The sequence below is a fragment of the Amblyomma maculatum genome, chromosome 3 (assembly GCF_055883805.1).
Source record: "Amblyomma maculatum isolate TAMU_Amacu chromosome 3, ASM5588380v1, whole genome shotgun sequence".
Classification (NCBI taxonomy): domain Eukaryota; kingdom Metazoa; phylum Arthropoda; class Arachnida; order Ixodida; family Ixodidae; genus Amblyomma; species Amblyomma maculatum.
In genome coordinates this window covers 217,077,703-217,095,281 of record NC_139346.1, presented here as the reverse complement: position 1 = coordinate 217,095,281, position 17,579 = coordinate 217,077,703, and the positions used below count along the sequence as shown (strand labels likewise).

The following is a 17,579-nucleotide window of genomic DNA, read 5'->3' as shown; positions in this document are numbered from 1 at the left end:
TTCACCGGACGGTTTAGGTGGGGTTCTCACCGAAATACAAGGCGTGCGATAGCATTTCGGAGCCGATTTGCATGTTAGCGATATGTAACACAAACCTGCGTCTGAGAGCCACGACGGGTTTCATGACGCGGCCGTGCGCCAGCGATTGAATACATGCACAAATAAACTGCATTTAATTGATTCGTGGCAAGACTAGCCACTAGAGCACTAGCCTCATGCAGTCTCTGGGGTAGTCTCGCGGCACATCACGCACACACATCCAACGGCTAGCAGCAACGTTACTAGAACAAACTCTACCAGTCAGCACAAAGGATCTTGCCGAAATACAAGTCTTGCGTTCCCTCATGAAATAGACCGCATTTCGGGGCCGATTTGCATGTAAGCGGTATGTAACAAACCTGCGTCTGAGCCACGAAGGGCTTCGTGAAACGGCCGTGCGCCAGCGATTGAATCAATGCACAAATCACATTTACTTCATCCGGGGCAAGACAAGATGACTAGCCTCATGCGGTCTTTGGAGAAGACTCGCGGCACAAGTATAGCACAAGAGCGCGCGCACACATCCACGCAACAACGCACATTGCACGCTGCCACAACACGGTCGCCGAGGCCGAGGCCCATGCCTTGCGTCGCTGGAATGGGGGTGCCGGCCGCAGCTCGTAACAGCCAGCCGACGGCCTCTTCTCCCTCTCCATCTTCGTTTTCCCCCTCGCGCCGCATCCGTTTGTTGGGATCGGATATACGCCTCCCGGGGGCCTTGTGCTCACGGCCCTCGACGCGCCGCTTTGCCAGCGGCTTCTCCAGCGGTCACCCGCCGCACGTATATCAGTGGTCCTCCCTGCTGTCGCCCGTCCTCCCTGCTGTCGCCCGGATTCTCCAGCGACACAGCTTCCCGTGGGCTCCCTGCTCGCGGGCCTCGGCGCGCTTTCTACGGACGGTCTCCTCAGCGCCACCCGCCGCACTGCTGAAGCTGTCTCAATCGCCGTGGCGTCCCACTGTCACCAGCAGTCCTAGCTGTGCCTCGCAGAGGCGCAGTACCAGGCTTCGCCTGCACATACCCAGGAGTGCTGCTGCACCGGAGCCTCCACACCGGACTGCCGACCTGCCGATGTTCACCGGGCTGTTTTGCTTGGTGCGGGCCATATAACGAACTCCCTCCACCCCTCCCCACGCCCCATCCCCCGGACACCAAGAGTACCGCCGCGATATTAGGCCGGCATAACCCGTGTCCGGTATCCCCCCCAAGAATGTCCCACAAAACCTAGATAGATAGATTTGCACCTGGGCTGGCTCATCGGTCCCGACGTCGCCAGGCGGCATTCAACAAGGCAACTTAGCCGAAAGCTGTCCCCGTGGCTCACCACGGAAAGAACGCACCCCCGCTCTCAGTAGCAGTACTCGACACTTGAAGGGACCGGAAATTGGTTGTTTCCTCTCCTTTGTTTGGTTGTCGACTTGTTGGCGAAACCCCTAGTATGCTCAACACTTGAAGGGACCGGAAATTGGTTATTTTCTCTCCTTTGTCCGATCACAATACCGGTCTATCGGTTATTTATGTCTGATTAACATTTTAACTTTAGGCTACAATGTGAATTCGTATATCACGGGATAGCTTATATAGAGTATGATTGCAATACCCCATTTACCAGTGCTAATTAATAGCCGTTAATTAGTAAATTGTGAGCAACAATTGAACTTCAGACTTTAATGTCAAGTCATATCATGAGAAAGCTATTATCGAGTGCGGCAGCAGCACACTCGTTGTCAGCCGTTGTTTAACCGTCAGTCAACTAATTATCGTTAGCAAAAATACGAGTCATAAGTCATGCTTATTATTGAGTTGTGACTGCACAGTTTTTAGACTCTCCTGGTTAGAGTATGCTACTTTTTAAGTGCTGTGTCATATGCTATGTTGCATGTGACATGACTACAAGTCGTGATTACAGGTATAACTTTTTGTTGGGCTAGTTGGTACCTGTTATAAAATATAGAAGCATCAACAATAACAGAATTCACAAGGAAGTGACACGGACAAGCGCTTGTCCGTGTCACTTCCCTGTGTTCTGTTATTGTTGGTGCTTCTTTATTTTATAAGATGAGAACAGGTAATGGTTTTGCAGACTCCACACCTGCAGTATATGCTACTTTGCAAAAAGCTTAGTCACGCTACCTCGCATTATGATTGTTAGTCACGAGCGATAACTGAATTCCCTTTTTTCCAAGTTTTCATATTTCAAATTAGTTCAATTAATGGATCAATTACACACACTACGTTTAATAATGAGCAACATCATCCATTCACTTTTCGTTCTGAGTGTTTTCATCATCATCATTTATTATTCCCTTAAAGATTTCTATTACGGACATTACACAAAGCGGGGAAACAACGGTGAGAAAGGGCCTTACATTAGCATAAAAACAAAGGAAAAGAATACAGAAATGCATAACATTAACAAATTGGCTAAAAAACAAACAAAAAATAAAACGTTAAGGAAAGAAGAAACGTCAGGCAATCGATACAGTGCACACAAAATACGAATAATCATGTAGAAAAGCATAACAAAATACCAATGTGTAGTAAAATCAACTATTTCAAACCCCATTTATGCATTTTCATTTTTTCAATTGTTTCAATTACTTAATTGATCAAATACGCTCTGAAAATTTTCTTAATAATCCTCATCAAGCATTGTTTTTCATTTCAGCATTTTGACACCTTTGAATCCCGGTTTTCTCATTTTTGATTTTTCAGTTAATTGATAGATCAATTAACCGCAATATGCTCTAAATTTGATAAATTAGCATCACCAAGCTTTGGCTTTACATTCTGAGCATTATGACACCTTTGAATCCCCTTTTCCCATTTTTAATTTTTTATCAGTTACTTTATTTTTTTATTAGGCAGCGTTCTCTAAGAACGTTGTTGGGACCATCGGGACGTTGGTTGGGAGCAGAGCTTTTGGGTAGTATAAAGTATTCTAGTAGTATTGAAGAGTTCTGGGTTGGGAGCAGGCAAAAATGCGAAACTAGCGCATCAGCAGCGCCACTGTGTCTAAAGAAGTAAGAAATGAATGTAAAGGTCAGGCCTCGAGCAAACAGAGCGCGCGCAAGCTTCGCGCAACCGATAGCCGAAACGCGGAGGGCCTCTTTAGACATTGGGTACAGGCTCTGGGGGTTTCGTCGACATCAGATGAAATAGCTGCTGCACGGTGATCGGGTTATTTCTTGCCTAAACACACGGTGTGTTCGTCACGAAAATGGCCCGCAGATTTGTCGTCGGAGGAAATTGGAAGATGAATGGCAACAAGAACTCCATTCGAGACATTTGCAACACACTCAAAGGAGCCAGCCTCGATCCCAATACCGGTGAGAAGGATGAGCAGCGGCGTGACGTTACAAATGTAGTTGATTAATAGTTAAGCATGGAAAGGAGACAATGTTGTATTCAGATTTTTTGTGCTGAGTTTCCCTTTCAACATCTCTGTCTGATTTAAACTTGTGGAAACGCTTGCAAGGGGAAAACCGTTTATTGTCCGCGTTGTGGCGCACACTTGGACAGCTGATTTCTGATTTCAGAGGTGGTTATTGGGTGCCCAGCGCCGTACCTCGACTACTGCCGGAGCTTGCTTCCGCCTTCAGTTGCCCTCGCAGCCCAAAATTGCTACAAGGTTGAAAAGGGCGCTTTTACCGGAGAAATTAGGTACGACACGCCGACCATATGTATTTTTGAATGCCTGCTGCAAGCTATACTATTTTACTGTTCGCATATATGAAAGAGTGCGCATATTTCAAAGTGTGTATCTGATTCCGAGATCCCGAAGCTACGATCTTGTTGACGTTTCAAGTTTGACATTTTTCGGTAACGTTTTATACAGCTGTTGTATTTCGATCTCCAGCCCTGCAATGATAAAAGACTGCGGAGGCCAGTGGGTCATTCTGGGCCACTCGGAACGCAGGCACGTCTTCAAGGAGACTGACGAGGTTAGTGCTTTTTTTGTGCTAACCTGCTGAACCCGGGCGCGGATTCATAGTCTGACAGGAGTTCGCCGTTTTGACCTTCCGCATGACCTTCGGAGGCGCGCTTTGACAACTTGAAGACCGCACGAGCGGTCTTTTTTGCCCGGCTCTAAATATAGAAACAGGAGAAATTTTCGTTCACATAGGCCTTGTTCAGTAATTTGTCGCGTTTTGGTCTTTTATTTATCGGTGATTATCTCGACAGACATTTCTCAATGTTCCGGGTTGTTTTAATTAGTTTCGTTTATCCTGTCTGATCAGAAGCCATTTTTGTTTAAACTGTTACGGGGGTGTGATACACTTAATTTTATCCGGTTATTGCCGTAAAATTTTCTAAAGATCATACTCGCAGAATTGTGTGAAAAAATTAAAATGTTGCAATGATGCATCATGATTCTCTGTTTCGTGTTCACGAATGAAGTTGGTTTTCCTTGTATGAGCTTCTGTGTTAGGTGACTGGCTTCAGCCTAAATGTTTTGATTTATGCCCGCAAAATGCTGCCGCAGATTCTGTGTTATTCTAGAAATCAAATGAATTCGCCTAGTGCAATGATTGCCGTAATGGAAACTTCATAGTACTGTGTAGATTTTGGGTTTGGGGGTTAGTCTATCAGGCCAGGTGGTATAGCTTCAGTCCCTTATTTGTGAAAAACTGGAAAGTTTTATTGGGCTGTCAGGCTGTAAAATTCTGAATTCATTTTTAATGTACCCCACCGGGGTGGCGCAGTGGTTACGGCGCTCGACTGCTGTTCCCAAAGACATGGGATCGAATCCCGGCCTCGGCGGCCGCTTTTCGATGGAGGCGAGAAACAAATCGTCCGTGTGCTGTGCAATGTCAGCGCATGTTAAAGAACCTTGGGTGGACGAAATTTTTGGAGTCCTCCACTACGGCGTCTCTCATAGCCTGAGTTGCTTTGGGATGTTAAACCCCACAAACCATTTTTAATGTTGCTGCTAAACCTGCATTTTATACCTCTGTCACACAAACACTTCCTATCCTATCCTCATTGAACTCGATCGGCATTGAGGTTTGCAAGAAGGATTGAAGCATTTGGGGCTACACAGCCATTTTGAATGGCCATTGAGAAGTTTCCTTCGTGTGCTCAGGTGCGACGCCCACTCTGGAACGTGCTTGAAAACTGTAGAGCGATTGAGGGCTCGATTGCACTTGATAGGTGTTGTATGACAGCCTCGATCTGCAAGGATGCAGGATCGGACGCTTCTCGATAGAGGCGAAAAGCAAGGTGCTCGTGTGCTGTGCGATGTCAGTGCACGTTGAAGAACCCCAGGTGGTCAAAATTTTCGGAGGCCTCCATTATGGCGGCTCTCATAGCCTGAGTCGCTGAGACATTAAACCCCACAAACCAAACAACCTTGATCTGCATTGAGTTGAATGCAGAGAGAGTTCAGTGGGGATCGAAAGTGTTCACGTGAGAGAGGTATTAACTAACTATAATGTTCAGGTCTAATTCTTTGGGCCAAATTTTACCATGTACAACATGTTGCAATAAAAGAATTTGTCTCGATAATAGTTTTCTTCATCAGGATTCATCCAAACTATCTGTCCTAGTTTCTTTAAATCTACCAAGCAATCTTCTTCAGGAAGGCAGCTGGCACTTAATAATAGAAAATAATTGCTGAATTAGAATATGATGGTTTAGCATTTTTGGTTTCACCAGCTGCTTTAGAGGTTGGGAAAAACAGTCTCTCAGGCTGTTTGGCTTATGCAACATGCATACATGCAAGTTTGTCCCTTCCACTTCTATCTCACCGCAATCAGTAGCATCATTATCCTTTTTTCATAAAGTTTACCACAACAGCTACCTGGGAGAAAGATTACTAACAAGACCATCTTACATATCAGTGCGCATTGATCACCGCCATAAAGTTGGGGTTCCATCTAGTCACACAAAATGTTTCCATGACTCATTCATACCTAGAACTTGTGTCAGTTGGAATCACCTTCCCCATAATATCGCATGTATACCAGATAACGACGCATTTCACAAAGCCATTGTTTTTCTTTGAATATATCTATGCTTGTTACTATGTTATTTGCCCTTTACTTCCTGAACATAGTGTTTACTTATCCCCACTGCATTCTGAAGTTTTGTTTTCCTTTTTCTTCTTGCGCATGTTTTTGTGTACTTGTACTGCATTTTTTTTGTAACTTTGCTGTACTTTCATATACTTTTATGTATCCCACTCCCCTTTGTAATGCCCCCGGGCCCTGAGGGTAAATAAAATAAATAAATACTGTTTAAGAAAAAATAAAGTGAAAATGGGACCATAAGGTTAGAATAATAGCCAAAGCCCAAGCTGCTGTTGTGTACACCATCATCCGCACTCCTGCAAAAAATCAATTTTATGGTTTCATTAATTCATAAAACTTTCACAAGATTGTCAAAATGGCTGTGCATTGCATGTCTCTACTGAACATGACATTATATGCATTAGGGCTTGGCTTTGTTTCGAGGCTTTGTCCCAAAGCGACTCAAGCTATGAGAGACGTCATAGTGGAGGGCTCCGGACACTTCGCCCACTTGGGGTACTTTATCATGCACTGACATTGCACAGTATGTGGGCTCCTTGCTTTTCGCTTCCATTGAAAAGCGGCCGCCACAGCCAGGATTTACTCCTGTGTCCTCGGGTTCAGCAGCTGTGCACCTTAACCACAAAGTGCATTATGCTCAAGTATGTTACTTTGTAAAGTAATTAATCTATCAACATTTATAAAAAAAGTCACGAGTGCTATATGAGAGTGTATGAGAGATATGTGGAGTTAACAGGGCAACAATACCAGCAATGCATTTTTTTTTTTTCTTAAGCTCACAGTTTGTGTGTTTCTGTGGTACCAGCATTGCTGTTTGTGCCTCTCTCCATATTTTATTTTTTCTTAGCTCATTGGAGAAAAAGTGAAGCATGCCTTGGAATCTGGTCTCGGCGTCATAGCCTGCATTGGTGAGCTGCTGGAAGAAAGAGAGGCCAACAAAACCGAAGAAGTTTGCTACTGCCAGATGAAGGCAATCGCAGGTAGGCTATGGAGATGCTTGTGGTTGTACTGCACAGGCATCTGCTTTTTGATATTGCAAGTATTTGCATGATACCACTGCAGCTATTTAACTCTTTTGGGATCGGGAAAAAACAAGCGGTTGTAAATTGTTTTGAGAAAACTTTTTTATAAATTCAGTGTTTAAAAGGCCTAGTGTACACGTACCAAATTGTAGTTATTTAAATGCTCTTTAATACACATAAGTGATATTTACTTAAGCACTGTGCGTAATGTGGAAAAAAGAAAGCTTTTAGTTCAAACTTCTAAAAAGAATTTCATCAGTATCTTAAAAAGTCATCACCTATCTGCACATTTCTTTTAGTGCCGTTCAGAAGCAGTTATCACTGTCAATGCGGCAGTTGTCGTGAGTCTGGTGCACTCATTTTCTCAACTACACTAATAAAATTTAAGGAGAATAAATTTGAAGGTAGGCCATTATCATAACTTTGCTGAATTGCTAAAAATGCTCATTTTCTGTTTGGTCTTCCTCAGCTCATAGCAGAGTTTGCAGTTTATGTGTTTTCAAATATTTTGCAGTTTATGGCTAGCAAGTTTTACAGCATTTTTGTATAGAATGGCAGAGTGTGATCTAGAGCTCAATAGTGAAAATCTGCTCTAGAAGCTGTTCTTTGAAATTTCAGTGCTCAAACTCCACTTGAAAAGAATTTTGCACTTTCTTTAAGTTCTGGAGGAGCCACCTCACATCTCTGAGATTTCTTTGTTGATGAAATAGCTTTGCATAGGTTGCTGAAGTCCTAGCAAACGGAAATAACATGGCAGGAACACAGAGTGAGCACATTTAACTGCTCAAGAGTGAGCTGAATCGATAGCATACTTTTCCTTTGGCCGCTAGTTGAAGTTACAGGCTGGCATTGGACTGATTGAGCATCCGATCTGAAGTCAGATCTCCAGAAGTTGTCTTCAGTCCCTTGGCTACTACTGTCATAAAAATAAAATCGGCAATAGAAGTAGCAAGAATAGCGCTAGTGATGCTGAATTCGTCGCGCATCCTCACGAGCCTGATGCCATTTTGACTTACATTGGAAACCACCCTTCTTTGAATAGTCATTTCTTTCATGCTGCCGCCTGCCAAAAAAGAAAATCAGCGTTGTGTTCTGAGAGAGCAGTGACACATTTTCCACCTTATCTTGACTGCTGTAGCTGTCATGAAGGTGTGTGCACCAGTACTTTTAAGGGCCAAAAATAGCATCTATAGGCTTTCTGACTTGTGCCCAAGCTTGGCACAAGTCAAATCATACAATTTTGAAAGGTTGTCAAGATTTGCTTAATATGTTTTTTTATTTTTTTGTAGCAAATGTCAAGGACTGGTCTAAGGTCGTCATAGCCTACGAACCTGTCTGGGCTATCGGCACTGGTAAAACTGCTACTCCAGACCAGGTGAGCTATCTTTTCTGTGTGCACTGAATCGACACAATCACAGCTGAATGGCTAGGTTATTTTAATGCGCTAGTGTTAAACATCCAATTCTCCAGAAAATACAGTGTTGTCAGCATTAACATTATGAGCAAAACATTATGAGCAAAACATCATGAGCAAGGCTCTGGCAGGTGGTAGTTGGTAGGTGGCATGGCCTGGCACTGATTAATCAGCAGATTGTTTGAGACCACATGACGTGGCTGATTTGGTAAGAGCTGCCAGGTCTCGTGGCTTTTTTGAGGTTGGAAGGTGGGATAAGAATCAAACCCTTTAGGACCCTTGTAAGACACGCTACTACTAGGCCAAAGAAGGCACATCCGTGTGGCTTGGTTAAAGGAAGGCTTTATATCTACCTCGTGGGGGTCTTAGCATACGACTGTATGGTAGTGAGTATGGGCGAGATAATAGGGATACTGCTTAAGTGATTCGTGATCAAGCGAGTAGCAAAGGGGCGTACATCTGGACGAAGATTCACAAGAGGAACCACTGATGTAAGCTATTAACACTTTCACATGATAATCTTTATGGCAGAACTTAAGTGTTCCTCCCCATTTTATTTTTGGCCATATGTGACACGAAAAAGTGCTCTTTCGTGTCCGTGTTTTGTCCTCGTCCTTTTCTAGCTGTTTCGCTCTAAAAATATTCCCTTTCCACTATGAAACAACTCGCCCTGCAGAACATTTTACTTTTATAAGTGCCATCGCACAGACTGCATTTAATTTTCAGCTGAAAAGCAAGACAGGATGTACTGCCGTCAAAGGCAGACATGTCCTAGTGTTTCAGCGGAAGATATGCTTGTGATAACAGCATCACAGTAGCTACCAATTCAGAATGTGTGAGGGCACAAGTGTGACTAGAGGCTGGTTGCAAGGTGCGTGCGGTCTGAATCAGCAGTCATCAAATGTTCATGTTTGCAGTGCCACAAGTCATGTTTGCTTTGAAAACATGCGGTCTGCCTTGAGTGCCCTGCCTCCTTTGATTAGGAGTCAGCTCCTCCACATAACGATATGGCCGGGATGTTTGTTTGTCCACCTATTTTTTTGTTTTTTGTACAAGCTGCAGTCTTAGTTCGAAGTTTAGAGAACCCCCCCCCCCCCCCCCCAAGTCTTATGGGGCCTTTACAAGAGTGAGGATCTGAAGGGTGTGGCCATCGAACACATTAGAAATAAAAAATTAGGTTCAATGCTGCTGAACTCAATGCGAAAGTTTAGGCTGTGGGCGACCGAGTGTTGCATCAAACACAACCCCGTTCCTTCGTATGTAGCAAAGTTTATCGGCATTCTAGGCAGAATCCACTTCCATGCCCTGCACATGCGATGCCGGCAGACACTTTCTTGCTCCACTCAGTCAGTTCGCGGCGGTGCCCGCATCCGCAGTGCGGAGGCCCTTCTCTGCGTGCTGGCGCACACATCTGCTAGGATGGCGCCACCCCCCTCCTCCTCCTCGCAGTGTCGGCGGCACACCAGACACGTATAAAGCCGCCCCGCTTTAACTAAGCTGTGTGAATGTGTCTGCATGACATAGGGGTAACGCAAATTCGGATGTCGTGGCGGGCTGATTCTAATTTCACCTTCCCATATGAAAAGAGAGAGGCCCGAGTTGGCCTCTTTCAGGCACCAGTGAAATGCTGAAGGGTAGCATAGTGTAGCTTTCGCTACAAAAAGTGTTATCACAGTACAATCTGTGCAAACCCATTCACTTCGGGCAGTGTGTTTTCATAAGGCCGAGGAAAATGCTTGCCTTAGCCATGTTAAGGCCCTTATTTATTTACTTTTCTATGCAAGTTCCTTAATTTTCCTGGCTTCTTGAAAAGTGCCTACAAAGTGCATGCTGTGAAGGTGTAGCATTCATGGCTTTTTTTTTTCATCCTCAGGCACAGGAAATTCACGCCAAAGTGCGCAGCTGGCTTTCGACCAATGTTTCCCCAGATGTGGCGGCCAAGGTTAGAATCCAGTATGGAGGTAAAACAAACATCTTTCTGTTTATTGCATGTATGGAGAGCGTTTTTCATCAGCAAGCAATGAATAAATGCAAAATGTTCAAGAAAAAGATCTAGGAGTGAGTGAGCAGGCATTGGGATGTGGAATGAGAATGCCTCTATGCCTTCCACTGTGCTGCATGTGTCAAGTACGGAACAGAAGCCTCAGACTTAAGGCCCGGTCACACTTGCGACTCGCACAGGCCGTGCGACCGTTTTGGTCAGAAAGTGACTGTTGCAAACGGTCTCATTGGTCGAAAAGTGGCAGTTGCAGGCCGTTCGAGCAATGCTCGATTTTCTACCTTTGCGACTGCTGGTCGCAAATCAGTAACCAATCATCGACTCAGCTGAAGTGAACGGAAGTTAGCTTTATTCTGTGTGGTGAACAGTCAAGATAGACCAGTTTGTAAAAGCGGCCAGCAGGTCGCATTTGTAAATGTGAACATTGGTCGAGCTGAGTGGCTCCTTGGTTGCATGCGACAGCCAGTAGCATGCCCTTTGCGACTCGCAAGTTGAATAGACCTATAGACTGATGACAGTTTCAGTGAAGGCTGTCTTTTAGGAGAAGTGTTCAGTGTCATAAATCTCTTGACAGTTCAGCTATCATTTATAGTCTCCAAACTCTCCATCAGGCACCTTACTCAGCTGAGGACAAACTGCATTATCACAAAAACAAATAGGAAATTAGTATAGCAGGCAAAAAGATACTTGGCATAATCCAATGGTTTTTGAGGGTGAGAGGTAATCAGGAACTTGCTATTGCAGTTGAAAGCTTGCATGGTATCTTGTATCTATTCATCCTTTCATCTAATATTGTATACTGCAGGTATACAGTACACCTTGCTCCTCTAGCATAATACAGTAAAGAAAGTATTAGATCAGTATTCAGGTGCCCGTTAAGAGCCATTCATCTGTTGCACTCTCAAAATTGATGCTTGCTCTGTAATGCATTCTTTTTGTCTGAATAGTCAGTTTAGACCTCCTAAACCTGTTGATACATTCACCTGTCTGCTTTTAGTTTGAGCAAGTTCAGGATATTACAAGAAGATGCTATAACTCACCATGCACATGTTATGATATGTGTTGAGTTGCAAGATGGATACTTAGAATTTTTAAGGCGGAAGCCTTTGTAGGCAGAATCGAAAACTGGGCAAGTTGGGACAGCCCGAAAAACGAAGACAGAGGAGGAAACACGCAAACAAACTTGTTTGTTTGCGTGTTTCTTCCCCTGTCTTCGTTTTTTGCGCTGTACATAATGGAAATGCTCGTGGGCTGTGGAAATGCCAATAGGAAATGTTCGCATGAACTTGCATTTGAAAATAAAAAAAATATTTCTCCACAAGGAATTGAACCACTACTTATTCCTCTGATTCCCAACCAAGTGGGCTAACCACTCGGCCACGCCGGCTCATCTAGTGTGAGGATAATAGTAGCGATGGCAATGTAGATGCAGTCAGTGACAATAATAATGATAATAGTAGCAATGATAATGATGGTGCATTTAGTTAAGACAGTCCTGTAAAGTGGCTTCTGCCATTTGCACCCTGAAGCAGACTTAAGCGCAGTCCTGTAATTTTTTACTCTGCTTGGTTGAAATAACTGGTCTTCTGTGATTCAGGCTTACTCCATGGTTTATTTCTGATAAAAATGAATGTATAAGGACACAAACTCTTCATACTTATTGTGGAGAAATGTAAGAACAGTTAGTACATGGCAATGTGTCTCGAGTGAAAGCCCTAGTTGGAATTTAGCATATTGAGTTGTGTCTGTATGACTCTGTGGAAAAAGTGTTAACACCAGATTTTAATTGCTTAAATTGACTGGACTGGCAGACGAGATGAAATTTCACTGTGCCCAGAATTTCGAAGTTCTCTTCGCTTTCAGTTCACACTTGTTTTCATTCGGGTTCCCAGTTTCATCACTGTCAGCCTCAACTGTATTGTGACGATATGCTTGAAGCGTTGCTGGCGCGGAGCGAAGACCAAACGGCGTAACCTGAAACTTGCACAACCTGTCTGGATTGATAAATGCAGTCTTCTCGCGGTCCCTTTCGTCTACCTCGATGTGCCAGTACCCAGATTTGAGGTTCATGGAAGAGAAATACTTGGTGTTGCATAGGCGATCTAAAGCGTCATCGATATAGGCAGGGGGCAAACATCTTTTTTAGTTACACTGTTCAGTCGTCGGTAGCCAGTACAAAACCGTAATGTTCCATCTTCTAGACAAGGACGACAAGTGCCGCTGGCACAGCTGCTTCATAACGTGGTATTGAAGGCAGCAGAAAACAGCTTGTCTGTGGCTGTGGAAGGGTTGCAAGAAGCGGTGAAGCACCCAATGCACTTCTTCGCTAAAAGCATTGGTCACCGATGCGGCTGAACCGGCGTAGGCAAAAGTTTTGCCAGCTCTTCACGCAAAATGGCTCGAATAATTTCACGCAGTGAATCTCCTGATGACATGGGAGTTCCCTCAGTACCTATGGACAGCATCGACACAGTCGTGCACTCATGTTGCTGGGCCCACATGTTAAGTGCTCTCTCGGTGGAAGAAGCTTCCTTGACAAAAACATCCACAGTCGCTGGTGGACTGCAAACCAGGCCGGCGAAGAGCTGTTCCTTTACACCCATTATCAAATGCTGCACTTTCCGCTCTTCCGACATGTTTGGGTCTGCGTGGCAGAACAGGAGCTTCATCTCCTCCGCATACACCATTACACTTTCGTTTGGGTGTTGGATGCGAGTCTGTAGATGAAGATCGGCCTTTTCTTTCCTAAAGGCACTAATGAATGCCTCCAAAAATTCTGATTTGAATGTGTCTCGCGTTTGCAGGCAAGATTCATAGTTGACATACCAGGCACTGACTGAGTCCTCCAGGGCAAAGTAAACATGGCGCATCTTCGCGTTAGCGTTCCAGGCATTGAATGTGGCCACACGGTCGAACTGGTCTAGCCAGTCCTCGGCGTCTTCACGGGGAAGAACATGAAAATGAGGCGGGTCTCGCTGGTGAAGCAGGACATTTGCAGTACTGCTTGTGGGTTCATATTTGGCAATGCGTGTGCTTGACGACCGTAGGTCAGAAAGCGGGCTGATCGGGAGACAGGCTACGTAGTCGTCGGCTGCTCTGAGTTTGTCCTTGGCTGGAGTCATGGCTTGAAGGGGGCGTCCGCTACATGAAAGATCCACCCAGCACCTCCACCAGATGTCTCATTAGTGAAAAGACGTGTGAAGGGCACAGAGCTGATAACACAGAGCCGGTGTCAGTGTTTTCCAGGGATGTCCAGTACAAGCGCGAGTCGGGCACTTCATAGTTTTCTGCTTCTCTTCATTATCCTCTTCACCGTGGCGACAATATCGCCAGCCATATTACGAAGTGCTGTATTATTTGATTGAAATAATTTGAGACTAAGCATTAAGCAAATATCACGCTAACAACGCATTTTATATGATCGCTTGTGGATGAATCATCTTTGAGGTTTCTTGTTTGTGCACAGCCTAACAGGAGGCATACGCTGTGGAGGAAGTAAGTCCCTGTGTTAATTTTTTGAGCAGCTGGGCCTCACGTGTAAAGAAACGATGATATGTGAGAGTTATTTTCATTCCCTTTATTCTGAAACTCATGAAAACATTAAGACTAATATAAATGTGAGAGAATGGCCACACCGAACCATAGGTTATTGCAGGCAAAACCGATTGAAAAGAAAAGGGGGCAAACATATAAAACATATAAATGTGAGAGAATGGCCACACTGAACCGGAAGTTATTGCAGGCAAAAACTGATTGAAAAGAAAAGGGGCAAATTTCCAAAGAAAAACAAGTTAAAAGAAAAAGGGAAAAAAATATGGCACATGACAAGCCGGCAAAAGTCGTTTTTAAGGCAGAGAGGCCCCAAAAAGATAGGTCCATTACGAAGGAAAAAAAAATGCATGTATCCATTATACCCAGAACCTTCAGATGTGCTCTTAGATGACCAGGAGGAGGGATGGTGCAGCGGTGCAGGAAACTGCAGGAAGGAAGAAGAGTCAAAACAAAGGAGATGAGGGGAATAAAAAGGGGAAGGGGTAAATAGGTTAAATAAAATGGAAGGTTACTGGGGAAAAAGAGGTGCTCTAGAGAAAAATAAACAAGAAGAAAACAAACAGGTAGGGACAGAGGAAATGATGCATAACCAATAAAACAAACGAAAAAGAAAGAAGAATGGTTAAAAGCTGTAAGGTTGGTCATGGCAGGAGCTGCCAACTTGGGTCTCTCGTTTCACATGAGACGGTTATGTCAGGATCAGCCTGCCAGGACCCTGGCATTCACGTTTCCCCTATAGGCCACTAAGGCACATTCATACGGCTTGGTTGAAGCCGTATTCGGCTCGGCTGCGGCTCAAGGTCAAACGTGGCCCTTCCCGGGGCTACGCGACGACCTGAAACCTGGCGCAGTATTGCTAACGCAATAAAAATAAACTGCAGGTACAGACAAGGTGAGCAAGCATGCCCATGCCCACATGGCAGGGGCAGGGCAGTGGTCCACCAAAATTTGCCATATGGTCCGCCAACCATGTAAGACTTGTGGGAGACTTAGTAATGCAGGTAGGCCTATGAACCATTGTAGCAGGATTAGGTATGATGGACAGGTAAAGAATTAACACGAACGACAGTGTGAATAAGCAGCGCACGAGACCGAGGAAAAGATGATAAAGAAAGCAGTCTTGAGGAGAAGCAATGTTTGATAGCTGGACAACTGCTCTGCTTTGTCCGCTATGAGCAGCAGGCACTGAAGTGATGGAGAACGCCACTCAGGGCTTCACCACATGGACAGGAAGACGAAAATAGAAGTGCAAAATAATGGAAGTATGAGGCAAAGCGGCCATGCCTTGTGAGGAGAGGAACTAGAGAACGGGACAGGAGGGACAAAAACGGTCAAGAGAGTGTCAGAGTGATCCGCAGTCCAGGTGGATGTCCAGAGCTTCAGGACAGTAGTGCACATGCTGGTGCGCACAGACAAGGGCAGCAACCACAATGACTGCGGGGGGCCACTTACTGATGTCAGAGAGGTGGCAGTGTCTGCTAGCTCGTTACCCCAGACACCACAATGGACAGAGACTTGGTTTAGGAAGACAGGATGGTGAAGTGAAATAGTGGCAAGGGTGCGTTTGATGGCTTGGATGCAAAGTTTTTGTTTGAGAAAGATTGGGTAGCCTGAGGGACAGAAAGGCAATCAGAGTAAATGTGCAAGGGTAAAGGAGAGGGAGCGCACCGGGCATAATAACAGGTTCCACCCCCATCAAAATGCAGCTGACATGTTGGAGGTTTAGCCTGCAGACTTGTGTTCAGCACCACAGCTCTACATACTATGACTCACTGTGGCAAGTGGAAGCTACAGCTTCAGGTACTAAGCTTTCCTGAGAGGCATCTTAGGTAGCTTAATTCAGTAACCTCAGTGAGCACATCGTATGCAGCCTGCCGAAGCAGTTTGATTTGTGAGGAGCGTCAAGACTTTTCAACAGGCATCACTTACTGTGTGAATCTAGGATGACATTTGTGTTCTTGTCTGGAATCAACATTTTCATAAACTAGGCTTTTTACTACATTGTATTACTGGAGAATTGTAATAGTGTTGGTACTTTTCCTTTTCTTGATCAGGTTCGGTCACAGCTGCCAACTGCAAGGAACTTGCCAGGAAACCCGACATTGATGGCTTCCTAGTGGGTGGTGCCTCCCTGAAGCCAGAGTTTGTTCAAATCATCAATGCTCGTCAGTGAGCATCCTTCATTCGTGGGCAGCCAAGCATGTAGCTCTGCCAAGTAAATTAAAACCTTTACATGTTCGGCATTTTGGTTTCGTTTTTAGAGAAGCACACAGCAAGCTTTCTCGGGTGATAAATGTGCTCAAGCATGACAAATCATCCTTTAGCTTTCTGGCTCTTGTACAGTCTGTAACAACAAATTGGAACTGTTCAATCATTGCCATTCTTGCTTGTAATCAGAAATTTTTTTACAGCCAAATAGCTGTGAGGTTAAGTGAGGTTAATTAGGTTAGTCATTATGGAAGTTTGTTTTAAGTTTTGACTTCAGAGGAAATTGAGATGAACATTCAGGATAATGCGAAAAGTACTTCATTGAAAAATATTGCCTTCGGGTTGTTAATGTATAACTGAAAGCAAACCCCCCCCCTTTTTTTTTTTTGGCAGAAGTGATCAATTTTGATGGCTATCTGTTGCAGCTAACATCTGCTTGATTTTCATGTTTAAAAGTGAGAATTGTGTGTAGTGGCTGTGTACCATTGAAAGTGGTTTAGCATGCTATGTGAATCTGCTGGTGTATGTAGTCATGTAAAATTTACAGTAGTAAATAGCTCATATTTTTTTTTTCCTCATGTAACACTGGCATTAAGAATGGAAACTTTGTGTTACTCTTATTCTTTGCTTATATTACTGTTGTGGTTGTTCACTTTGCTATTATGTTATTAAAAAGAACCTTGTGGTATGTTCCATCTTTCTTCTGTAATGTCTATGAGCTGCATATGCCGGATCATTCTGCTTTTGCATCATTAAAGCTTTCGAAGAAGCAGCAGCTTGATGTGGACTTGCAGGTTTGTGTGCTTCACATTCCCCTCGGTGGATCTAAATGGAGTGTAGGCACTGTGTGCCTGCTTGTTTGCTGAGTTGGTGGGTCAATACGTGCCACAGAGATGACATGATATTGGTGCCCTGTATGCACTGCCAGCGGCTAACAGGAGGACATGATTTGCACCTGTTCATAGAGTTCACAACAGCCATGCTGCAAAAGGAGTGAAATAAGAGATATACAGCTGCCCCGCTGGGAACTTTCGAAGTGCTTGGAGCTGGAGGAAAAGCGAAACTCGTGACAAAAAGCACCAAAAATAGAATAAAGAGGTGGTATGAAAAAATAAAACTGCGTAGACCAATGCCATTTTCAGGTCGAATAATCTGAATTTGTTTCCTACCCTCTAGCTAGCACTTCCTGCATGCAATAAATGTTATATTTGCAGTCATCTCACTGTGAAGCCATTTTAGTCATTGTTTTCGTGTAGCATTTATTTGGACAAAGTTGGCGTACTATTTGCATATCCTTTTTCACGTCAATCAATCT

At 44.3% G+C, this 17,579-nt stretch overlaps 1 protein-coding gene across 1 annotated transcript; it reads left to right on the top strand.

Annotated features, from left to right (window-relative positions):
• Positions 1 to 3,091: 3,091 nt before the first annotated feature.
• Tpi (triose phosphate isomerase) lies at positions 3,092 to 16,957 on the top strand. Its single transcript, XM_084599622.1, has 7 exons — positions 3,092 to 3,366; positions 3,577 to 3,700; positions 3,897 to 3,981; positions 6,917 to 7,049; positions 8,381 to 8,466; positions 10,379 to 10,466; positions 16,111 to 16,957. The coding sequence occupies exons 1-7, from the start codon at positions 3,258 to 3,260 to the stop codon at positions 16,227 to 16,229; spliced, it is 744 nt and encodes a 247-aa protein (XP_084455748.1). The 5' UTR covers positions 3,092 to 3,257; the 3' UTR covers positions 16,230 to 16,957.
• The last annotated feature ends 622 nt before the right edge of the window (positions 16,958 to 17,579 follow it).